This window comes from Chrysemys picta, chromosome 1 (genome assembly GCF_011386835.1).
Source record: "Chrysemys picta bellii isolate R12L10 chromosome 1, ASM1138683v2, whole genome shotgun sequence".
Lineage (NCBI taxonomy): Eukaryota > Metazoa > Chordata > Testudines > Emydidae > Chrysemys > Chrysemys picta.
The window spans coordinates 11181215-11207727 of NC_088791.1; the positions used below are offsets into that span (position 1 = coordinate 11181215).

The following is a 26513-nucleotide window of genomic DNA, read 5'->3' on the forward strand; positions in this document are numbered from 1 at the left end:
CTACTCTGTCCTTCAACACCGTGCCTCAACCTAGATACTGCCTACCAACTTCTCTCTAAGCTTCCCTTTTTCAGAAGAGTATTTAGAAACCCTCTCCAATCACGTGCTACACAACAAATCAGTCAGATTGCCTATCTCCAGAGAACGTGTGCATTTACGCAGCCATTTTCACGTCACTATTAGTCTGCACAAAAGATTACACTCCTCAATAGAAATGTAAATAGAGGCCAATGTAACTAAAGCTCATACTAAGACGACTTCGGGTAAAATTTTCAAAAGTTGCTTAAGTCGCTTAGAAATCTAAATCGCACTGAATCAATGAAATTTAGGCACTTGAAAATTTTACTTTTTTTTTACAATATACTGCAGTGCATTTAATAGCACTAGTACATTATGAAGCACAGATCAAATTAAAATTGAACTAGACTTCTCAAAACAAACACTGTAATGAGTTACCCTTGCTCTTTCATTCAATTTGTCACTTGCTAACTCACAAGAATCAGAACATGGCTTCTCAATCAGTTTGAATAGCTAGATTCTACCGTACTAAAGAGCAATCGCTAGGTTCACTCATACAGCATAAGATACCAATGAAGTGGTTCCTCCTCCCCCAATTCTCTCAATATGCTTACCAACTTCTCAATAGGGTAGGCTAATATAAGCTACCCCAGGTAAATACTTAAACAGACAACTAGGGGGAGGGGAAGAGTAACGTTTAGTCATATTAATTGTGTTACAGTAATGGAACACAATGAAATGCAAACAGTGCTTCTCCCAATACCTTTGATTATACCTTGTGCTCCCTTCTTTCCCCCTCAACCAAGTAAACTCATGTCTTATTCTCAGTTTTCAGGTAAGCGTCCTGAGACAGAAGCGCTTTTATTTGAGTAAAAGCAGCATTTTCTTTCCTTCCTCAACTTAAGCCTCTCATCTGCCTCCACTGTCCCTACCCCAACCTTGGTGTCATCCTCGGCTACTTTTCCTGTAATGCCTGTCTGAATCTGACTCGCCCTATCTCTGCAGCATTGCCCATGTGTACTGCTGCCTTGATTTCACCTCTGCTGAAACCTTTCACTAGGCCTTCATCTGTGGTCAGCTGACTATTGCAACTCCCTTTCCATTGGCCGTCCCGCTGCTTAGCTACCTAGTGTAATTTGCCTGCCTTCTCCAGTATAAAATGGTGGGTCTTCCTGGAGGATAGCTTGGCTTCATTCCCATGAGAAACAATGTGAGGTGGTATCCATTTTCCAAAGGGAGCAGTTCTTTGTGGAATTCCGTGAAGGAGATTGTTCATCTGCTTCTCCATAAAGGAGAAGCTTTCATCACCATTAATCCAAATGTTGCCTATGCATGAGATTTTAGTGAGCCTTCTCTATGTAATGTCTGAAGGGTCTGTTTTATTTAATTGAGATCATTAGGAATAAAAGTACAGTGACACAGACAGATAACATTAAAAATATTTCTGTTGTGAAATGTAACTTTAAACCAGTTAATGAATTTACTTGTAAATTATCAGAACAGTCATTCTGTACTCAAGAAGCAAGTGCTGTTATTTGGGGGACACTACAACGTATGCTTCATATACAAAATGACTGAATCCCTGCTTCTAGTGCAAAACTCAAAACAACCTTAACTATGGGACTGCAAGGAATGATTCCGTAACGAAATGTGCATTGTATTCCTGTCAAAGACACGCTGTTATTCCTTAAAATCTATGTTTGGCATCATGACATTAAGTAGAAGAATTCATCTGCAAGAAGAAAAAAAATCCTGTTGCTATGCTGAACCTGCCTCTCATTTGCTCAATAAATGGCCTGACAAAGCATGATTAGGTCATTTTGATAAAGATACTAGCAGTAGATGTCTGAATCCTCTTACAAAATACATCAAGGCAATGACTCTGCTATTTGCAGCTCTGTTCAGCTGGGAATACAGCACTGAAATCAAAGCCTGCACTCCTCTGTTTGGGTATTTTGCCAGAATCTACATAAGTAAGAAGGTACTGTAGTTCTGTTACAGAACTAGGCAGAGCACTTACCTCTAATGTCCTTGGGTGATGACCCATGTTTCCTTATATTAGAGCTTCCAAAATGCAGTCATAACTTTCTTCCCCTAAAAAGGTACAGAAAACTGTCCTGCCTTCCATATAAAGAGTGATTTAAAAATCGATCCCTCTTACAGGAAAAAATGGAAATGGAAATTTTAAACTGTATGTGCCTGTGGATGTATAAAGTTATTGTCCCTGATCTAAGTCGGGCATGACCTGGTTAATGAATATACTTCTGTACAGCTATATTAAGAGTGTTCTGCTCAGGGCCGGCTCTAGGCACCAGCAGAGGAAGCACGTGCTTGGGGAGGCACATTTTAAGGAGTGGCATTCCGGCCGCGTGTGCGGTGGCAAAAAAGCTAGACCCGGCCCTGGTTCTGCTGTGGTGTTTGACTGGAGTACTGTCTGGTCCTGAAAAAGATTATCTTACCTTGAAGCTACAGTTATCCTAAGTCAGGAAGGACATTATGGATTACAGCATGAGCATCAGACCTTTTTGCACCATGCATATCAGACTAGATTCTTGGGATACAGAATAGAGTTGCCCGTCCCCTCCAAGATGCTCCCATGTGCGAAAAAATATCCAAAAAACCCAGAAAGCAGCACTACACAAAAAGAATAAAGTAATTTTAGCCTCCAGCTTCACTCACAGTGTAGCATTAGAGCAGTCCAACTAGTTTTAAAAATATTTTTAATATCATCTGATTACCTTAAAGGAGAGGTAACCTAGTAACCCACAGAATCTTTAGTTAACATACTAATGTATTTATCCCCTTTCATCTCCACCCATAAAAAAAAAGTCTATTCCCAGAAATACCTGTAAGAGGGCAGAGTTAGTGTTGACTTGTCCTGCATGAGTAAATTGTTAGAAGCAACATACCAACATCATACTTGTCCCAACAGAGTAACATAAGCTTCAGTATTCTATTTTAAGCCTGCGGACAGTGACGTCTTTCACTTTTGCTGGCTCATTTTTATTGGAAACTAAGCAAGAGCAGTATTGTAGATAAGCTACAAAATACACAGTTGAAAGCAGCACAGGTTAGGCCTGGGCATCAGGGAATAGGGGTTTGTTCCCGACACTGACTTACTGTGAGACATGGAGCAAGTCAATTAACCTTTCCCTACATAAGTCTTCACAGATGGTAATGAGTATAATGCCAATCTTTGAAAGTCACTTGGATCCAGTGATGAAAAGTGCTAAGCGCCAATTATTATCCCCTCTCATCCCCAGGATCTATGTGATAACAGTTCAGCAAGTGGGGCAAGGCCTATGTTCCTTTTTTTTTTCCCCTTTTTCCATTAACATTAGGCATGCATGACGCTGCCTAGAGAGACTAGCTTCAGTTTGTAAAATACACCCCAAAACCAAGCCTAGCCAAATTCCCACACCTTCGATAAATGGGCCCAGCACAAAAAGAAGCTTGAGCAGCCATTAGTAGAAGCAGCAGGTTTTACAACACAAACAGTATCAGCAACCTTCCTGGCCTTTTCATGAGCCAAATTAAATACCAGAAACACCCAGAGCAAAACTTCCTCATGAGCAAAACCACCACCACATAAAACATACGGACTTTGCAGGCCCAAGCAGGCCCTGAAGCAAAACTAAGTACAGCCTCCCAAGGAGCCTACAGGAAATCTCTTCTCCAGAGCTGTAAGAATGATCCAAAGTTACCCTCTGTCACTAGAAGACATAAAGCGTGGCGGTGAAATTGACTAAAAGAATGGGAGGAAGTCCAGTTCTCCCTGAAAACAAAAGTACATGTGTTTGATTTAGTGAGTTACTCGCTAGTCAGTTTAAGAAACTGGAAGACTGACTCCGTTTCACTGCGTTATTGAATATCAGAATGATCATAGGTCAAAGCCTGAGCTAGTCAACTTGCTCTGAGAAAGGGAGGAAGAATCACACTTACCAATGCAGTCATTCCGAAAATGTTTAATACATTTTATGTCAAAATGCATATATCCCTCTTCTTTGTATCAGCATCACTCCTGCGGCTTTGAAATAAGCACCCGATCTTGAAAACTATATTCTATATAGCCACTAGAGTGCGCTTCACAGCTTTCATTTCTCATGGTAGTGCTTCTTCTCAACACAATCTCTAACAAGAAAATTTATCCTCATAGATCTTCCTCAGATTCTTCTATCTCTCTCCACGAAGAATGTTTGCCAGCTTCATACAAATGGAGTACTTCCTCTCTGGGGCAATAATTATATATTGGGTGACAAAGGTTTAGAACTTTATCAAACCAGGAAACCATAATAAAAATTAATGGTGAACAAGCAAGTTATTTTTCAGGCTGTCAAGCGATTAAAAAAATTAATCATGATTAATTGCACTATTAAACAGTAATAGAATACCATTTATTTAAATATTTTTGGATGTTTTCTACATTTTCAAATATACGGATTTCAATTAAAACACAATATAAAGCATACAGTGCTCACTTTATATTTATTTTTGATTACAAGTATTTACATTGTAAAAAAAACGAATAGTATTTGTCAATTCACCTAATCCAAGTACTGTAGTGTAATCTGTTGACCATGAAAGTTCAACTTACAAATGTAGAATTATGTACAAAAAAACTGCATTCAAAAATAAAAATGTGAAATTTTACAGCCTGCAAGTCCACTCAGTCCTACTTCTTGTAAAGCCAATCGCTCAGACAAAGAAGTTGGTTTATATTTGCAGGAGATAATACTGCACGGTTCTTGTTTACAGTGTCACCTTACCAGGGCCGGCTCCAGCTTTTTTGCTGCCCTAAGCGGGGGAGGGGGAAAAAAAAAAAAAAAAACACGGATTGAGCTGCCGCCGAAGAGGAAGAGACGGAGTGAAGGACCCGCCACTGAATTGCCACCGAAGACTAAAGCGGAGCATTGAGATGCCGCCAAAGAGCTGCTGAATACCCCGATGTGCTGCCTCTTTCTATTGGCCGTCCCAGGCACCTGCTTGGGATGGTGTTCCAAGAAGAAGGAGTGCTAGGCAGAGACGGGCTCCATCTAACGAAGAGAGGGAAGAGCATCTTCGCCAGCAGGCTGGCTAACCTAGTGAGGAGGGCTTTAAACTAGGTTCACCGGGGGAAGGAGACCAAAGCCCTGAGGTAAGTGGGGAAATGGGATCCTGGGAGGAAGCACAAGCAGGAGAGCGCAAGAGGGGAGGACTCCTGTCTCATGCTGAGAAAGAGGGACGATCATTGAGTTATCTTAAGTGCCTATACACAAATGCAAGAAGCCTGGGAAACAAGCAGGGAGAACTGGAAGTTCTGGCACAGTCAGGGAACTATGATGTGATTGGAATAACAGAGACTTGGTGGGATAACTCACATGACTGGAGTACTGTCATGGATGGATATAAACTGTTCAGGAAGGACAGGCAGGGCAGAAAAGGTGGGGGAGTTGCGTTGTATGTAAGAGAGGAGTATGACTGCTCAGAGCTCCGGTATGATACTGCAGAAAAACCTGAGAGTCTCTGGATAAAGTTGAGAAGTGGGAGCAACAAGGGTGATGTCGTGGTTGGAGTCTGCTATAGACCACCAGACCAGGGGGATGAGGTGGACGAGGCTTTCTTCTGGCAACTAGCAGTAGTTGCTAGATCGCAGGCCCTGGTTCTCATGGGAGACTTTAATCACCCTGATATCTGCTGGGAGAGCAATACAGCGGTGCACAGGCAATCCAGGAAATTTTTGGAAAGCGTAGGGGACAATTTCCTGGTGCAAGTGCTGGAGGAACCAACTAGGGGCAAAGCTTTTCTTGACCTGCTGCTCACAAACAGGGAAGAACTAGTAGGGGAAGCAAAAGTGGATGGGAACCTCGGAGGCAGTGACCATGAGATGGTCGAGTTCAGGATCCTGACACAAGGAAGAAAGGAGAGCAGCCGAATATCGACCCTAGACTTCAGAAAAGCAGACTTTGACTCCCTCAGGGAACAGATGGGCAGGATCCCCTGGGAGAATAACATGAAGGGCAAAGGGGTCCAGGAGAGCTGGCTGTATTTTAAAGAATCCTTATTGAGATTGCAGGAACAAACCATCCCGATGTGTAGAAAGAATAGTAAATATGGCAGGCGACCAGCTTGGCTAAACAGTGAAATCCTTGCTGATCTTAAACGCAAAAAAGAGGCTTATAAGAAGTGGAAGATTGGACAAATGACCAGGGAGGAGTATAAAAATATTGCTCAGGCGTGCAGGAGTGAAATCAGGAAGGCCAAATCACACTTGGAGTTGCAGTTAGCAAGAGATGTTAAGAGTAACAAGAAGGGTTTCTTCAGGTATGTTAGCAACAAGAAGAAAATCAAGGAAAGTGTGGGCCCCTTACTGAATGAGGGAGGCAACCTAGTGACCGAGGATGTGGAAAAAGCTAATGTACTCAATGATTTTTTTGCCTCTGTCTTCACGCACAAGGTCAGCTCCCAGATTGCTGCACTGGGCAGTACAGCATGGGGAGAAGGTGACCAGCCCTCTGTGGAGAAAGAAGTGGTTCGGGACTATTTAGAAAAACTGGACGTGCACAAGTCCATGGGGCCGGATGCGCTGCATCCGAGGGTGCTAAAGGAGTTGACGGGTGAGATTGCAGAGCCATTAGCCATTATTTTTGAAAACTCATGGCGATCGGGGGAGGTCCCAGATGACTGGAAAAAGGCTAATGTAGTGCCCATCTTTAAAAAAGGGAAGAAGGAGGATCCGGGGAACTACAGGCCAGTCAGCCTCACCTCAGTCCCTGGAAAAATTATGGAGCAGGTCCTCAAGGAATCAATTATGAAACATTTAGAGGAAAGGAAAGTGATCAGGAACAGTCAGCATGGATTCACGAAGGGGAAGTCGTGCCTGACTAACCTAATTGCCTTCTATGATGAGATAACTGGCTCTGTGGATGAGGGGAAAGCAGTGGATGTGTTATTGCTTGACTTTAGCAAAGCTTTTGATACTGTCTCCCACAGTATTCTTGCCACCAAGTTAAAGAAGTATGGGCTGGATGAATGGACTGTAAGGTGGATAGAAAGCTGGCTAGATCGTCGGGCTCAACGGGTAGTGATCAATGGCTCCATGTCTAGTTGGCAGCCGGTTTCAAGTGGAGTGCCCCAAGGGTCGGTCCTGGGGCCGGTTTTGTTTAATATCTTTATTAATGATCTGGAGGATGGTGTGGACTGCACTCTCAGCAAGTTTGCAGATGACACTAAACTAGGAGGCGTGGTAGATACACTAGAGGGTAGGGATCGAATACAGAGGGACCTAGACAAATTAGAGGATTGGGCAGAAAAAAACCTGATGAGGTTCAACAAGGACAAGTGCAGAGTCCTGCACTTAGGACGGAAGAATCCCATGCACTGCTACAGACTAGGGACCGAATGGCTAGGTAGCAGTTCTGCTGAAAAGGACCTAGGGGTCACAGTGGACGAGAAGCTGGATATGAGTCAACAGTGTGCTCTTGTTGCCAAGAAGGCTAACGGCATTTTGGGCTGTATAAGTAGGGGCATTGCCAGCAGATCGAGGAACGTGATCGTTCCCCTTTATTCGACATTGGTGAGGCCTCATCTGGAATACTGTGTCCAGTTTTGGGCCCCACACTACAAGAAGGATGTGGAAAAATTGGAAAGAGTCCAGCGGAGGGCAACAAAAATGATTAGGGGTCTGGAGCACATGACTTATGAGGAGAGGCTGAGAGAACTGGGATTGTTTAGTCTCCAGAAGAGAAGAATGAGGGGGGATTTGATAGTAGCCTTCAACTACCTGAAGGGGAGTTCCAAAGAGGATGGAGCTCGGCTGTTCTCAGTGGTGGCAGAGGACAGAACAAGGAGCAATGGTCTCAAGTTGCGGTGGGGGAGGTCCAGGTTGGATATCAGGAAAAACTATTTCACTAGGAGGGTGGTGAAGCACTGGAATGCGTTACCTAGGGAGGTGGTGGAGTCTCCTTCCTTGGAGGTTTTTAAGGCCCGGCTTGACAAAGCCCTGGCTGGGATGATTTAGCTGGGAATTGGTCCTGCTTTGAGCAGGGGGTTGGACTAGATGACCTCTTGAGGTCCCTTCCAACTCTGATGTTCTATGATTCTATGATTCTATGATTCTATGCTTCCTTCGCTGGTGCCTGGAGCCAGCCCTGCACCTGACAGTGAGAACCAACGTTCTCATGGCACTGTTGTAGTCAGAATCACAAGATATTTATGTCCCAGATGCACTAAAGATTCATATGTCCCTTGATCCTTCAACCACCATTCCAGGGGACATGCATCCATGCTGATGATGGGTTCTGCTCGATAAGAATCCAAAGCAGTGCGGACTGACATGTTCATTTTCATTATCTGAATCAAATGCCACCAGCACATGGTTGATTTTCTTTTTTGGTAGTCCGGGTTCTGTAGTTTCCGCATTGGAGTGTTGCTCTTTTATAACTTCTGAAAACATGCTCTACACCTCGCCCCTCTCAGATTTTGGAAGGCACTTCAGATTCTTAAATCTTGGGTCCAGTGCTGTAGCTATCTTTAGAAATCTCACATTGGTACCTTCTTTGCGTTTTGTGAAATCTACAGTAAAAAAGTGTTCTTAAAATGAACAATGTGTCCGGGTTCATCATTCGAGACTGCTATAAGATGAAATATGACAGAATGAAGGTAAAACAGAGCAGGGGACATACAATTCTCCCCCAAGGAGTTCAATCACAAATTAAATTAACGTTTTTTTTTATTATTATTTATTTTTATTAAAACAAGTGTCATCAGCATAGAAGCATGTCCTCTGGAATGATGGCTAAAGCATGAAGGGGCATACGAATGTTTAGCATATCTGGCACGGAAATATCTTGCAATGTTGGCTACAAAAATGCCATGCAAATGCCTGTTTTCATTTTCTGGTGACATTGTAAATAAGAAGAGGGCAGCCTTAGCTCCTGCAAATGTAAACAAACTTGTTTGCCTTAGTGACTGGCGAAACAAGAAGTAGGACTGAGTGGGCTTGTAGGCTCTGAAGTTTTACATTGTTACATAACTGCACTCAAGAACAAAAACAAATAAAAAATCTACATTCGTAAATTGCACTTTCACAACAAAAAGATTGCACTACAGTACTCGTATGAGGTGACTTGAAAAATGCTATTTCTTTTATCACCTTTACAGTGCAAATATTTATAATAAAAAATATACACATTTCAATTACAACACAGAATATATATGAAAATGTAGAAAAACATGCAAAATATTTAATAAATTTCAATTGGTATTTTATTGCTTAAGAGTGCAATTAAAACTGCGATTAATCGCGATTAATTTTTTTAAATCTCATGAGTTAACTGCAATTAATTGACAGCCCCAGTTATTTTTAAATGTATTCTGTCCTCATGCCCATACACCTTAACTTGTTACAGCCTTCAACTCCCTATCTATACACCCACAACCAATATAGTCACCTTCAGCTCCCCCAAATCTTCAATAAGCCCACATTCCTCCTTGCCCCTCAAGGGGTATCACACTGTAGCTGAGGGTATGATTTGCAGCTTGCACGGACTTACCCATAGTACCTTTAATCTAGCCAGCCTGCTAAAAATAGTAGTGAGGATGCGGGAGGCAGCTTGGGCTTCAGTGCAGACAGCACAAGTGAGTACCTACCCAGAGGGGTGAAACAGGCTTGTGCAGCCTGCATTGCCACATCCTCACTGCTATTTTTTGCAAGATCGCTAGATTAAAGCTAGTGCACGCACACCTACACAAGCTGCAAATTGCAGCCCGACCTGTAGTACAGATGTACCCAAAGGCTTGGCACTCGCCCCTCTCTTCCCACTAACTGCAAGTCATCTTTATTACATTGTATTAATTGTATGGATTAGGTGGGGGAAAGAAACCATGTTTGTTAGGAGTATTTAAATAAGGAGTTGAGGGCAACACGAAGTCTTCTGACTGGTAACAGCAAGGTTAACCAGCAATTGGAGATCCAGCTCTACCCCGATATAACGCGACCCGATATAACACGAATTCGGATATAACGTGGTAAAACAGTGCTCCGGGGGAGCGGGGCTGCACACTCTGGCAGATCAAAGCAAGTTAGATATAACGTGGTTTCATCTATAACGCAGTAAGATTTTTTGGCTCCTGAGGACAGCGTTATATCGGGGTAGAGGTGTAGTGTATGTTATTACATATCAACCTATCAAGATATGGTCAATCAAAACCCTGACCATCCTACTTGTATCCCCCTTTCCTCTATCTTTTGACAGACTAAATTCTTTGGGGCAGGGACTGTACCATTCTTGTGTGTTTACATGGAACACAACACTTTTTTTTCCTCCATAGCAGTGCACACAAAGTAGCTACAGGGTAGGGATTTGTATATTTATTACAATTAGACAGCCACAGTGAAAAAGTTGTTAAAAGGAGGGAGAAAAATTGTTCTTCTTAACCTCTGAGGATAGGACAGGAAGCAATGTTAAACTGCAGGTTTAGGCTGGACATTAGGAAGTTTTTCCTAACTGTCAGGGGGGTTAAGCACTAGAATAAATTGCCTAGGGAGACGTGGAATCTCCATCATTGCAGATTTTTAAGAATAGGTTAGACAAACACTCATCAGGGACGGTCCAGATAATACTTAGTCCTGCTATGAGTGCAGGGGACTGGACTAGATGACCTCTCGAGGTCCCTTCCAGTCCCATGATTAGGCAAGCGGGTTTGGGGATTTCCTCCAATGCTTCCCATTCTCCGTCCATTATACTGTAGTTTAAATAAATTACCTAAATAATTGAAACCAGCGTGATTATACTGCATTATTTTGACAAATAAAATACACTGAATTTTGCAGAATTTTAAAATATTGTGCACAGTTTTTAATTTTTCAGTGCAGAATTCCCCCAGGAGTAAGTTCTTAGAAAAGTGGGGCTCATAGCATATGGCCAATCATTTAATAATAATAATAATAAAAAAAAAAAAACCACAATTGGTTTAGTTTTAAGATCCCCAGGCCCCTTTCGCAGGAAAAAGCCCTGGCTCTTAATCAGAAGGTTCCTAGGTTATCAGTGAGAGTTAGGAACCAGTAACACTTGGCCAGCAAAGGCTGAGATTGCTTCCAGTCTTCAGACCTGCAGCAGATAGGGGCGGAAAGGGCACCCATAACAGACCCTCCCCCAACCAAAAGATCAGATCACCTATGGAAGAAGTCACTCCTGCATCACCAAAACAAGCAGCCTGAAATCTAGAAGAGTGAAGTAGGGCTCCACAGAGGGAAAGCAGAATAACAATCTAGATGCACTAAGAGCAGAGTTTTGTCCCAACACTAATAGAAAAAAAGAATATACAAAGGAACGAGATATGTTTGCATATTTATAGCTGAGCTTGTATCAGCTCAATATAATTAAGTCCCAAAATAAAAATAGGACAGAACTTTCTTCTTAAAGAATAAATGACCATTCACCTGTCTGTACATCAATGACCATCTGATGGCCTCCTCTCATTCCTGGTCTGCTGTCCTCTCCATCACCTTGTGAAAGACAAAGGGAAGATTTTCTATTATACATGATTTTTCTAAAAAATTAGAATTCATTCATTCATGCCATATAAGCTGAGCAGAGGCAGCACAACTTAAATAGCCCAGAGTTCTTCAAACATTCAAAATATACATAGCAATTATCTGGAGAACAGCATGTTTATACTCAAAGCAACCAAGATTATTTTTGTATTGTATTGCTTTTTGTGTCTATCTGCCAGAGAAAAACCATTGTCATGTGTAAATCAGTGAATACAATGCTCTCTATCAGTACAGGGAGTGTCTTGCAAGAGGAGACCTTAACAGACCCTGGATGTGAAAACATATCCTCAGGTCCATAAAAACTGTTAAGCTTAAACCAACCTTTGCAGCCCCCAACGCTGGGGACAGCCAAAGGCTAATTCAGCTCCCAGCATGGTAAAAAGCAGCCTCAGAACTGCTTGAAGACAAGTCAGCTGGAATGGCACCTTAAATGATATTCCACCACCCCAGAAAAGCCACCTTGTATAACTTTTGGTTTAAAGCTATTGTTCTGTGAACGGTTCCTTACTGAACTGTGCATTCACATACATTATTTTAGTATCTGAAGATAAATGCATTGTGCCAGAGTGAAAAGTAAATGACATCAGCTGCACCTGTAAAAAGCAGGACTATGCTGTCCTATAGCCTCCCTTTTATCACCTTCATGCACTGTATCCACAAACTACTATAGTGGCAATTACTAATGCATGGGTAATTGTAAAAAGTGTCAGGTTTCAGAGTAGCAGACGTGTTAGTCTGTATCCGCAAAAAGAACAGGAGTACTTGTGGCACCTTAGAGACTAACAAATTTATTAGAGCATAAGCTTTGCATCCGAAGAAGTGGGCTGTAGCCCACGAAAGCTTATGCTCTAATAAATTTGTTAGTCTCTAAGGTGCCACAAGTACTCCTGTTCTTTTTTAAAAAGTGTTTCCATTTAGACTCTTACCTTTGGTACTTTTGGGGATAATCTGACCCCAACGCGGTTTGTATTCCTGCTGACTGATGTACTGATTGAACAAGCCATCTGCAAACACAGAAAAACCCACTTATTGCTGCATGTAATGTTTGCACTTACATTATGCTGTAGCAGAACATTTTCAGATTAAAATAAGATGCTCTCACTCAAACCTAACTGCTACTCTAGAGCTCTCTTTGAACTGTCATATGCATGTCAGTTACTAACAACATTTTCATAAACCATACCTTATTCAATTTGTATTTTGACAAAATAAAAAGAGTAAACATTAGCCACTACATCAATCAAGAATCAACCTGGCCTGATTGCCATGTCATGCCAGTTATCCATAAATCTCTAGCCTGGCATGTTTTAATTAAGGATGGGTTCCTATTTCCATTATTTAAACAAGAAGGGAGGAAGTTGCAAGTGCTTATAAATTCAGTCATTTTAGCTCATGTTGAGCTGAAACTGGGTCAGATGGCATCTCCAGAGCTTCATCTAAGAGAAAAAGGTAAAGCAGTTGTAAATGCTGAGAAGAAAGAAACAGGCATTGGATCAAAACAGAAAAGTAAATTAGTCTTAAATCCCATCTCTCTCCTCAGTTTACCTGAGGGCATTTTTTGTTGGTGGCTTTTTTTTTTTTTTTTTTTTTTTTTTTTTTTGAGAAGAGGGGGCAGAGACACAAAAAGGGGACTGGGCTTTTGGGGCCCCTGATAAAAAGCAGATTTGTACAGGGTTAGATTATATATATGCTTCCTGAACCACAAGATGAAATTTATAAATCTAAACAAAAAACTTTAAACACCCACTTGTTCATCCCTACCCTTTTTTTTTTTTTTTTTTTTTAATAATAAAGTGTGGAGACTGTCAGTCCTAGGAAGGGAGGTGGGAGTGGAGGGGGGACTTTTCCCCATTCAGGAGCCCAGGCATTTGAGGGTAAGGCAGGGACTTTAAAAGTTATGAACTTAGTTGATAGGCATCCACTTCCTAAAAATACAGCTGCAAATTCAGCTGTGTATTACCTACCCCAGATGCCTCTAAGTGGAAAAGTTAAAATCAAAACTGTATAAGCTCTTAATTATGTGTAGTACATGATGAACTTTCGCCACATCATATTTTTAAATTTTTTCTGGTCTTAATTTGTCAGGACTGAAATCTAGGTTTAATTAAAGGCTTAATTCTGCAAGTCAATGAGTGCTTCCTGGAAGAGGCTGAGCATTCTAAGGTTTTGAAGTCTGGTCTCCCCAAACACTACACATCATTTACAAACTCAAACAAGAGTTACATTGGACAATTATAGCTATAAAACTTTCAAAGGTTTTCAGGCATTTTGACTCACTCCAGAGATAGAACATATACTGTGCATGTATTACTTGACACTGGTAAAAAATTCCATGTTAACAGAATCAGTCCCATTTTACTAGCCACAAACAAGTAGGGAAAAAAAACCATTCTTTTATGGAACATTAGGATGGTTTGGTCTTCAAGAAAGGAGGTAAACAGCAACATCAATCCCTTTGGCAGCAAACAGATATAATTGGACACACCGAACAAGAGGATGAATTGCACCATATGACCTGAAAAGGGTGGTTTAACCTCTCCCCCATACTCAAAACCCATGGACTGCACTTGTCAAGACACAACACTTCTCCCCTGCTGTGCCTTCAGCTTCTTTTAATAATGCTTTTCTTCCTCCATGGGACACTGGTTTGGAGATATTCCAGCTCTATTCCCAGAAATGTTTCTTTCAGCTGGGAGCAGTTCCACATTCATTCTATTTGCGCTATAAATCAGCAGTGGCTTGTTTTGGAAGCTGAACCACTCACTAGTGGTTTGGCACATAGGTAGAAGGGGGCCTAGGTGGATCTCCTACCCGGTATCTGATCTATTCTAGTACCTTGCTCGTAGTTCTTGTTTTATCAGCTAAGCTGACTTGACATGTTTGAAGAAAGAGACAACATACTGCATAGGCCCTGTGGAGGATCAGATCTAGGTCAGATTAGGTTTTTATCATCTGTTTCCAATGAAACAGTAACAGTGGTTTAGAACGATATTTTCAACTCCACTGCAGAAACAATTTTAAGAGCGCCTATTAGTTTTAAAGGAAAATCAGATTCCAGAGCCCATGAGGCCTTTCACACAGGTCAATGACCATGTCTGCTCTACAATTATGTCCAAAGAAGATGATTCGTTATGTATCATTATCTATTAACTCCTTTACACCTACACTGTGATGCATTTTGCATATAGTAACATCCATCTCCTAGAGATTACAGGTTATTCATCAGTGAGGTACAATTTACTAATATTAGAGACTTTATTTTGTCAGCCAGTTGAATGTTATGTAGCAAGAAATTTTACAGAATAACTGAATGAAGGGAGTATGTATGGCTTAGTATTACCCCTCAAAACTGCAGTGTGTCTGAAATTTCCAGGAAGATTCAACCATTCCCTTCTGATTCACCCTAAGCACTTTGAGCACAGTCAACAACTATAAGACAAGACTTCTGGCTAGTGACTTAGTGGATGATCAAACATCAGATATTGACATGAAAAAACAGCCAGATGAAGCACCTCCTTGAAAAAAAGTGAAACCAGAACACTACCTGTAGCTTGCACACAGAAATCTAATCTGTAAGTACGTTTTGCAGTAGTTTCATGCAGTTCCATTAAGTAACTTGGATTCTGCATTTGCTATACAGGAATATTAACCAGACTTGTCTGTCAGAGCGTAGGCTGTCTGGAAGATGCAGGAATGAATCCAAATGTGAGGTATTTGAGCTACATCTAAGAAGCAACTGAGATTTAGGGAACCTTTTAGTTTTGAGAGGAAGTCAGCCAGTTGCCAGAGTTTCAATATGCTCATTTTCTGAGCATAGTGCGCATGAGGAAGTCCTAAGAATCTGTGGGAAGAGTGTGATTGCCTGCCAAAAAGTTCTCAAAAGAAATTATCCAGTGAGGTAGGGTGGAAGACATCAGTGTTCAGCACTAGCAACACCAAAAAAAAAAAAAAATCCACTTCTACTTCCACTAATCTTCCTTCTCATCCATGCAGACCCATTCTTCCCGTCTAATAATACAGTGACGGCCTGCAAGAGGTATGGCATGTCACATTTTTAAACCTAGCATTACAAATATTTGCCCCCCTTTTTTAAGTCAATTTGTGCTAAACTAACTCTGTGCGGCATCCCTGTTAAAGAAAAATGTAGTGGTGAAATGAGGTTAAGGCCATGAACCTCAAGATCAACGTGAGGTCAAAAGTTCATATGCCCAGGTTTAGGCTATGTAATGGCCAGGAGAGTTCAGAGTCTCTGAAGGCCTTGAAAGTTAACTGGGCATTTGTATATATTTCTCTTTAAATGTACGTTTGTACAGCATTGGAAGTATATACACAACACTATACTGACCAAAACAAAGTTATCTGAAAAGCTAATACACAGGACAAGAGTTCAGACACAGAAGACAGAATAAGAATGTAAAAGAGCATGGTGAGCAGGTGGTGGTAGAAGTCCAGAATGAAACATGGTAGACCAGAATGAAGATGTTTGGCCTTGAAGGCCAAAGAGGAAGAATAGTCCAGTGGTTCAGGGCACTAGCCTGGGACTCTGGAAGTACAGATTCAATTCCCTGCTCTGCCACAGACTTCCTGTGTGACCTCAAGTAAGTCACTTAGGGTAGGTCTACACTTTGCTTACCGCCGGACCCGGAGGTAAGCAATCGATCCCGGATCAATCTATCGTGTCTTGTCTAGACGCGATAAATCGATCCCGGAAGTGCTTGCCGTCGACGCTGGTACTCCAGCTCGGCGAGAGGAGTATGCAGCATCGACGCGGGAGCCTGCCTGCCGTGTCTAGACGCGCGGTAAGTTCGAACTAAGGTACTTCGAATTCAGCTACATTATTAACGTAGCTGAATTTGCGTACCTTAGTTCGAAATGGGGAAATGATGGAAAGATGGGTGAAAAGTGGGATTAAGGAGCTGCAACTCAATGTGAAAGACAGGGGAAGCCAGCGAAGGGGTTCAGGCGTAATGTGGTCAAAGCAACAGAAGGGGAATCAGTAAAGAATAGGCAGGGAGTAATGCAAGTTACACGTAACCGGGAGCTTCAGTTAGCCCAGTATTGGATAATAGGATTATATCGTAAAAGTACTGAAATCAGATTTATAATACTCCTTCAGAATCAGTGACAGAATGTAGAATAGCATGTGTAAATAAAAATTCATGCTAAATCATTCAACTAGATTGCTAGTGAAAGAAATAGCTCACTCTACAGTTATAATAATCTGGGACAAGAACAAAGGACGCAATACCACAACCTGCAATGTTAAGCATGTATCAAGTTAACGGCTGTGTCTACGCTACCACTTATGTTGGTATAACTTATGTCGCTCGGGGTGTGAATCAGCCACCCCCGTGAGGCAACCTAGTTACACTGACCTAAGTGCCGGTGTGGACAGCGCTATGTCAGTGGGAGAACTTCTCCCATTGATGTAGCTACCATCGCTCGTTGGGGATGGATCAATTAAGTCAACAGGAAAGCTCTCTCTCTCTCACATCAGTTTAGAGCAGGTACACTAGAGAGCTTACAGCGGCACAGCTGCATCAGTGCAGCTACACCACTAAGCTCTCCAGCAGAACCATAGCCAGGGTCGGCTCCCCAAGCGGCAAAAGAAAGAAAAAAAAAAAAAAGCCACAATCACGATCGGCGGCAGCTCCACCGCACCACTTTCTTCTTCGGCCGTGTAGAGGAGCGGACTCACCCCTGTGGCGCCTCCTGCTGGTGACTTCTGGGAATTAGTTCTTTCAGCGTCCTGGAGCGCCCCCTGCAGGCTGGTGATCCACCTGTACTCTGGCCCCGTGTCCCTCCCGGACCCCGGTGCCCTTGTATCTGGGGGGCTGCCCCCTGGCAGTACACCCCTCAGTACTAGGGTCTCCCCTCCCCAAGGAACCCCCACCCACTATCCCTACCTCGCCTCAGAATAAGGCCACTGCCAGTCACCAACTAGCCCCCGCTCCCTAGGGTAGACTGCAGTATAGGCCACTCATCACAAGCCAGGAGGGTTTGGACCTGCTGCCTTGGCCTAGCCCTGGGCTGCCCTCTGCAACCCCCAGTACCCCTGGCCTTCTCCTAGGCCACAGCCTGGGACTTTCCAGGCTGGAGCTCCCCAGCTCCTCAGCCTTCCCCCAGCCCTTCTCCACTCAGGTACCCTGTGTCTAGCTCGCTGCAGCCAAGCCCTTCTCCCTCTGAAGGGAGAGAGAGACTCCTTGGCCTCTGGCTCCCAGCCTTTTTATACAGGCCAGCTGTGGCCTGTTTGGGGCATGGCCCAGCTATGGCTACTTCCCCAATCAGCCCAGCTTTTAGAGCTGCAGCCCTCTGCCAGGGCTGTTTTAAGCCCTTCCAGGCAGCAGCAGGGTAACCACCCTGCTACAGGCGGCAATTCGGCGGCAGGTCCTTCCCTCTGAGAGGGACCAAGGGACCCGCTGCCGAATTGCCACCGAAGAGCCCGACGTGCTGCCACTTCCCCTTGGCCGCCCCAAGCACCTGCTTGCTGGGCTGGTGCCGGCCCTGGCCATAGCCTAACGCCAGGTATACACCAGAAACTTTTGCTAACAGTGTCAGTTTACATGTCCTTTTTTATTTTAAGCAAATTTCTGTATTGGCAAAAGCCATAGTGTAGACGCAATTATACTACCATAAAAGTGCTTTTCTCAGATTAGTTTATTTCGCTCAAGGAACCAGCATCTAACACTGGGAGCATTTGCCAGTATTGCTGTAACAGCAAACCTCTTCTAGTGTAGACCTGGCCTAGAGCTAGAGCCAGAGTTTTTTGCACATTGCATAGGTGCAATTGAAGCAAGCAATCAATTGTTCAAGGCCATTGCTCTATGCCAAGAGATGTCAGCAGCCAATGCAAACCTGACATTTAAAACTGTGTCAGGAACTAGGCAGGTTGACTGTTCACCACAAAAAAATTGATTAAGCTGGAAAGCAACGGTGATTTGTTAACCAGTGAAATACTGGATCTAGGAATCTGCCATACTTGTCTTTGCCAATACGTCTATACCTGGATAAGCGGGAGAACACTGCAGCAGTTATGAATCATTTGTTCAAGTAAGAGAAAGTATTTCCTAGAAAAAGCACAATCTAGAAGACTGGAGAAAACAGAGCAGTCCCAGAGGAGTGGAAAGTAGCACAGCAAAATCCCACACAGTGAACAGAACATGCTATTTGATATACTTGATTTATAAAGGAGACACAAACTATGAGGCTATCTTTAGTTACACTTCTTTTTACTCCCACTGTACCCCAGGAACCAATCACTGCTTTGATAAAAACTGCATTACTGATGTTGCCAGCAGGCACATACACACTTCTGGAAGTTGTGTTTATTAACAGTTATAACAAAGCAGGAGAGAGGCGGAAGCGAAGTCGACGGGGGAGCCACGGCCGTCGATCCCGCACCGTGAGGACGGGAGGTAAGTCGATCTAAGATACGCAACTTCAGCTACGAGAATAGCGTAGCTGAAGTCTACGTATCTTAGATCGATCTTCCCCCCCAGTGTAGACCAGGGGTAAGTTTCACCTAGACAGAGCAAATGAACATAGAGCACAATACTGAGAGTCAGGAATTGCTGAATTCTAACCATGGTTGTGCTCCAAACTTGCTGTGTAGGGCAAAGACATTTCAACTCTGCTACTCAAGCTCCCTCTGCACTCTAAATAATGCTCTAAATAAGGGTTAACCTTCATTTATTTATAACGAATCTAGCCACTGGGCCTAGGCTCTGACTTTTGGAGCAGTTCTTCCATTCCCACCTCAGGGTCTTCCTGTAAGCGGACTCCTATTACAAGGCATATTGTCCCTACACCCAGTCACAAAGCCACTGCCCTCATTCAAATCCCTCCCAAAATATTATTTCTGCTGTGTTGCCCAACTAGGTAGGTTTAAAAAGAACAATCCACTAAATTTAACAAAATCCATCATAATGAAGAGATGGCCTTGCTAATTGGTGAGTCTTACTGAAATCTTGTCATTTCCTTACACTCCTCCCAACTTCTCTTTCGTTTGTTACCTTCTCTTGTAATGTTATGTCTGGCTTTAGGTTGTCAGCTATTTGGGTCACAGACCTTGTCTTCACTTGTTCCTGGAAGCACCTTTTAAACTCTGCCGGGGGGGGGGAGGAGGGGGGGGGCGGCGCTCCAAAGTAATAGTAATAACAAGGGAAAATGTTAGTAAGTCTTGTCAACCTTTATTAACTCTTCTCGCGCAGAGAATACTCATGTGTCCAGCAAGAGTTTACAAGGCATCATGCTTCAGATACTAAATAGCTCCCCTTACATAATGCAAAACAAAAGCTATCACAATACAGCTGTGTATATTTTAATGTACATTATGGAAAGAGTTTATACATCAATAGGCTTTCCAGACAAGATGCTGCTTTGGATTCACTTACCATTTACAGCTTTTTCTATCAATTCTTCACAAGCATCAAAGTCTCCTTTCAGCACTAGTTTGTCATGCAGATCTGTCAACATTGGGTGCTCTAGCGCAATCTTGGTTTTCTTCTGCAGTGATTCAAAAGCCTCAGTGTAGTTGTGCTGGCGAAAATGCTTTAGACATAGACGAATGGCTTCCTGTTCACGGTACTACTGGAACACAAGAAAACCTATGAGAAGGGTAGATTTCCCTGGCTGGTACTAACAGGAATTTCTTACAAATTTGTTGGGATGGCAGGGAAGTGGAAGCTCTCATACATATTGCATATGTTAACTGTTCATAGCCTACAAAGCTATACTGAATGTAATATACTTTCCACGGCATCTGCCTCTCAAGGAGATGAGACAAAACATTGTGCTATTTCTTTCTTTAAGATGATTTAATTTTTTGATACAGTTACAAGATGTGATCACCACAAGACCAAATCTTTAAAATCACTGCCATTCCTTTTTTAGCTCTTTGGTCTTACTGCTGAATTCTACACGAAAATGGAAAAAAGTGGAAAAAACCCTTCACTCCCAAAATTATGTAAGCGTCATACAATCATAAATTATATAACAAAATACTTTAGAACAGTAAGTAGGTCACAGCTTCTCTAAGCGAAAGAGCATAAGGAAAGAGTATTAAACAGGAATATAGATAATGTTTTCACCCCTCAGCTGATATATATATATGTGTGTGTGTGTGTGTGTGTATATATACACACACACACACACACACACACACACACACACACTGACCATTAATTGCCATTACTTGAAATCAAAGACAGAAAGCATGAAAACCCATAACCTCAAAAGCTCAGCTGTCTTGCATAACTGTATTTGGAAAAAACTGGTGTACATGCCAAAGCTAGCACTGCAGGCTATTCCCTCACACCAACTCCTCATCTCATGCCCCAGTATATCAATGCTGCCCACCTGCCATCCAACAGTGCAGGATTTTGACACTAGGGTCTGGAGGAGATCCAGTGAGTTACAGTACCCAAAACTCAAAAGACAGCATGCAGCGTCTGAAAAAGCTACCGTTTTAGTTGTCAGTCAGAGAGGGGGAAGATATATCATCATTAGGGTTGTCAAGTGATTAAAAAAATGAATCACCATTATTCGCGCTGTTAAACAGAATACTATTTATATAAAAAAGTTTGAATGTTTTCCACATTTTTAAATATATTGATTACAATTATAACAGAATACAAAGTGTACATTACTCACTTTATAGTTATTTTTATTATAAATATTTGCACTGTAAAAATAAAAAATAGTATGTTTAATTCACTTAAGTACTGTAGTGCAATCTCTTTATCATGAAAGTATCATGTGGGGGAGGGATAGCTCAGTGGTTTGAGCATTGGCCTGCTAAACCCAGGGTTGAGAGTTCAATCCTTGAGGGGGCCACTTAGGGATCTGGGGCAAAATCAGTACTTGGTCCTGCTAGTGAAGGCAGGGGGCTGGACTCAATGACCTTTTAAGGTCCCTTCCAGTTCTAGGAGATAAATAAATACATTAATGGAGATATCCTATTTATTTAAAGTTGAATTTACAAAAGTAGAACAATGTACAAAAAATAACTGCACTCAAAAATAAAACAAATGTAAAACTTTAGAACTTACAAATCCATTCAGTCCTACTTCTTGTTCAGCCAATCGCTCAAACAAGTTTGTTTACATTTGCAAAAGATAATGCTGCCTGCTTCTTGTTTACAATGTCACATGAATGTGAGAACAGGCGTTTACATGGCACTCTTGTAGCTGGCGTCACAAGATGCCAGATGCGCTAAAGATTCATATGTCCCTTGATCCTTCAACCACCATTCCACAGGACATGCATCCATGCTGATGATGGGTTCTGCTGAATAAGAATACAAAGCAGTGCGGACGGACGCATGTTCATTTTCATCAACTGAGTCAGATGCCACCACCAGAAGGTTGATTTTCATTTTTGATAGTTCGGATTCTGTAGTTTCCACATAAGAGTGTTGCTCTTTTAAGACTCCTGAAAGCAGGCTCCACACTTTGTCCCTCTCAGGTTTTGGAGGGCACTTCAGATTCTTAAATCTTGGGTCCAGTGCTGTAGCTATCTTTAGAAATATCACATTGGTACCTTCTTTGCATTTTGTCAAATCTTCAGAGAAAGTGTTCTTAAAAACAAACAACATGCTGGGTCATCATCCGAGACTGCTATAACATGAAATGTATGGAAAAATGTGGGTAAAACAGAGCAGGAGACATACAATTCCCCCCCAAGGAGTTCAGTCACAAATTTAATTAATGCTTCATTTTTTTAACAAGCTTCATCAACATGGAACCATGTCTTCTGGAATGGTGGCCAAAGTGTGAAGGGGCATCTGAATGTTTAGCATATCTGGCACGTAAATACCTTGCAATGCCGGCTACAAAAGTGCCATGCGAATGTCTGTTCTCACTTTCAGGTGAGACCGTAAATAAAAAGTGGGCAGCATTATCTCCCGTAAATGTAAACAAATTTGTTTCTCTTAGCAATTGGCTGTACAAGAAGAAGGACTGAGTGGACTTGTAGGCTGTAAAGTTTTACATTGTTTTGTTTTTGAATGCAGTTATGTAACAAAAAAAATCTACATTTGTAAATTGTGCTTTCACGATAGAGAGATTGCACTATTGTATTTGTATGAGGTGAACTGAAAAAAACTTTCTTTTATCATTTTTACAGTGCAAATATTTGTAATAAAAATGAATATAAAGCAAGCACTGAACCATTTGTATTCTGTGTTGTAATTGAAATCAATATATGTGAAAATGTAGAAAATCATCCACAATATTTAACTAATTTCAATTGGCATTCTATGGTTTAACAGTGCAATTAAAACTGCAATTAATCACGATTAATTTTTTTTTGAGTTAATCGTGAGAGTGAACTGCAATTAACTGACAGCCCTAATTATCATTAGTTTTAAATATGCTAATAGCAATAATTAGAGGGAAGGAATTTAGGGTGACATTTTCCAAAGTGTGTAAGCAACTTAGCACACCCACTTTCAATGGAACTTGTGCTCCCATATCTCTTTAATGAGATTACAAGTTTGGTTGTAAGGCATCTGACTAAAGTACCACATGACATTTTGATTAAAAAACTGGAATACAAAATTAACTTGGCACATATGAAGTGGATTAAAAGATGGCTAATTAATAGGTCTCAAAATGTAACTGTAAATGAGGAATCATCATAAAAAACAGGTGCATTTTTAGTGGGATCGTGTAGGGATCAGTTCTTGTCCCTACGCTATTTAACACAACCTGGAAGAAAAGAAAACCAGAGATAAAGTTTGCAGATGACACAAAAATTGGGGGATTAGTAACTAGTGAAGAGAACAGATCTCTGATAAAGAGCAATATGGCTCACTTTGTTTGCTTGTGCTCTGCTTGCTATGCACGTTTTAATATGGCTAAATGTAAAAGTATACATCTAGGAACAAGAACGTACACCCCTACTTACACGATGGAGGATTCTATCCTGGGAAGCAGTGACTCTTAAAAGATTTGAGAGTTGTGGTGGATAATCAACTGAACATGAGCTCCCGGTGTGATGCTGTGATTAAAGACCTAATAAAATCCTTGGATGCATAAACGGGGATATCACGTAGGAGTAGAGAGGTTATTTTACCTCTGTATTTGGCAATGGTGCAACTGCTGCTGGAATAGTGTGTCCAGTTTTGGTGCCCCCATTTCAAGAAGGATGTCGATAAATCAGAGAGGGTTTAGAGAAGAGCCATGAAAATGATTAAGGGGCTGGAGGACATGCCTTACAGTGAGACTCAAGGGGAACAGTCTCTTTAGCTTAAAGAGAAGGGCAAGTAGTGATTTAATCACAATCCATGTGTGCCTTTATGGTGAACAAATATTTAATAATGGGCTCTTGAATCAAGCAGAGAAAAGTAAAACATGTTCCAATGGCTAGAAATTGAAATTAGACCAATTCAGATTATAAATAAGGTGTGATTTTTTGAAAAAAAAAACCTGATTAACCATTGGAACAATTTACCAAGGGTCACAGTGGGCACTCCATCACTGGATTTTTTTTTTTATTCCAATTTAAAATTGCAGGTATGCTTTTGTTCAAAAAGTAATTATTTTGGTCAAGTCCTATGGCCTGAGTTATACAGGTCAGACTAGAGATCACAATTGTTCCTTCTTACGTTGGAAGCTATGAATCCCACCCTTAGCCTTTATTATTGAGAAATATGCCAGCTTTATTGAATTTGATTTGGGGGTTTTTCATTCACTATTAAAATTTCACCTTTTTGCCTCTTAAAATGTAGGTATCGAATATGGATAAATTTTATTTTAAACATATTTTTAGTAGGTGAAGTCAGTTTCCGTATTTTAGTATATATTCAAAATGCCTAGAGTTGGATGAATTTTGACAAATTTTTTGAAAACTTTAAAAAAAAAAGTCGGTCACTGTCCCTTCAATCTTCCATCAACATTAAATTTTGTGACAAAAGGTTTACAAGTGGAAAGAAAATATCTACAATAGTCATAAGTGCAGTGTATATCATTCTTAATCCAAAATTATTTACAACAGTCATCTGTGAACTAGTAGTTATCTGAAAATGTTGGGAGTGAACGTTATCTGTGACTTCAAAAATCAACTACCAGCACATATGTGAAAGAGATTAAGTTGTGTGCTAACAAAAAACTCAGAACACTTACTGGAATATGCAAATAAAGCAAGGAGATCAGCTTCACAATATAGCTGAACGTATGAAAAAACATCGAATATCAGGGTTGGAATGGACCTCAGGAGGCCATCTAGTCCAAACCCCTGTTCAAAACAGGACCAACCCCAACTAAACCATCAACTTAAAACCTCTAAGGAAGAAGATTCCACCACCTCCCTAGGTAACCCATTCCAGTGCTTCACCACCCTACTAGTGAAACAGTTTTGCCTAATATCCAACCTAGACCTCCCACACTGCAACTTGAGACCATTGTTCCTTGTTCTGTCATCTGCCACCACTGAGAACAGTCTAGCTCCATCCTCTTTGGAACCCCCCTTCAGGTAGTTGAAGGCTGCTATCAAATCCCCCCGACTCTTTTCTTCAGACTAAATAACCCCAGTTCCCTCAGCCTCTCTTCATAAGTATTATAAAGACATAATGGCAACATTGAAAATTCAAGGACCTAGTGACAGGAAGAAGGACAGATGAAAGGGGTGGTGAAAAGTTGCATGGATTACTATTTGGATTGACCTTTATCAACCGTTATTGTTTCGGAAAAGAGAGGTCTGTGTGCACAAGTGCATGCACACACACATACTTTGTTGATGTTTTCTATATAAACTGCTCTCTTGTACAGAAGACTTCAAACGACCAAATCTCACCATACTGACCAAAGACAAAAGTGCATATGAAAACGTGTACATCTACATACACACACTTGTCTTGGTCAGTATGACAAGATTTGATATTACTCTATAAGAGAGCACTTTACATGGAAATGAACGTTGAAAATCACCACCAAGATCCTTATATGTTTAAGCTTGAGTGTTTTGTCCTGGAACATGTTTGCATTATAGCAGTGTCCTAGAACAGCTCACGTCGTCCCTCTCCCACCATGCTGAAGCCTATGCCTACAACTGTCCTGGTATGTGTAAGCCATGCTTCACTAGTGAAAACCAAATACAAAATACAAGTCCACCTACTTCAAATAACCAAGTGTTCAAGTGTATACAAGACCCTTTAAAGAAAGGGTAATATAGGGAAAAAGTTACTGGAAGAGGGTGCAAGGCAAAAAAGAATCACAATTTAACAAATCTGCCTCAAATTCCATAGACTCACTGGTACACAATAAATCATACAAATTTAAAGCACCGGACAGTTTCAGAAAGTCTAAATTCAAGCTTCTGCACTTGCCTATATATATATATATATATATTTTTTTTTTTTTTTAAATGCTTGTTTAAACAGTTGATATCTGCGGAACAGAAGAGAAATAGTACAATTCCACAAGAGTAAGTTTTACAGTGTTTTGAGATTGTGTTTGCTTTGAGAGTGGTGCAGTCATTTAAAATGCAGGCCTACCTTGCTGTACCAGTTGAGGCAGGGTTGGACCACATCTGGATCATCAATGCCATTAAGTTCAACATACCAGATACTAAAATTGAAGCTGGGCCCCCATGATAACAGTGGAACTGGAGGGGGAGAGGGTGGGGAAAAAAAAGAAAGGTACATAAATGTAAAATACTTGTTAGATTATTGATCAAACCTACAACACTATTTCAAAAGAATGCATTTTTAGCCCAAGGAGAATAATGATTTAACAATAATAAAATTCTCTTCCTTTACACAAATTTTTGGTTATTGATTTTCTGTAAGGTTAGAAAATTTACCAGCCATACATCATATTAAGCTGTGCCTCAAAACAGCTTGCAGTCGAAAAAAAAAAAGATGAAGACAGCAGATCTTTACAGACTAGACGCTTGCACACAGGTGGAGAAAAGGAGGGTCAGAATGCTGGAATCTGAATACAATAGCTCAAATGGCCAATAG

The 26513-nt window shown here is 41.4% G+C and overlaps 1 protein-coding gene across 4 annotated transcripts in view; it reads right to left on the bottom strand.

Annotated features, from left to right (window-relative positions):
- Positions 1-26513, bottom strand: part of MKLN1 (muskelin 1) — a 194541-nt gene that overhangs the window by 105827 nt on the left and 62201 nt on the right. For 3 of the 4 annotated variants that reach the window (XM_008169562.4, XM_065552932.1, XM_008169563.4), the window contains 4 exons: positions 26046-26155; positions 19945-20137; positions 12478-12555; positions 11438-11503 (listed from right to left, as the gene is read on the bottom strand). In XM_008169562.4, the coding sequence (XP_008167784.1) occupies positions 11438-11503; positions 12478-12555; positions 19945-20137; positions 26046-26155 (447 nt within the window). Of the gene's footprint in view, positions 1-11437; positions 11504-12477; positions 12556-19944; positions 20141-26045; positions 26156-26513 lie in introns of those variants that run through there. The other variant, XM_042859481.2, reaches the window with a different exon arrangement.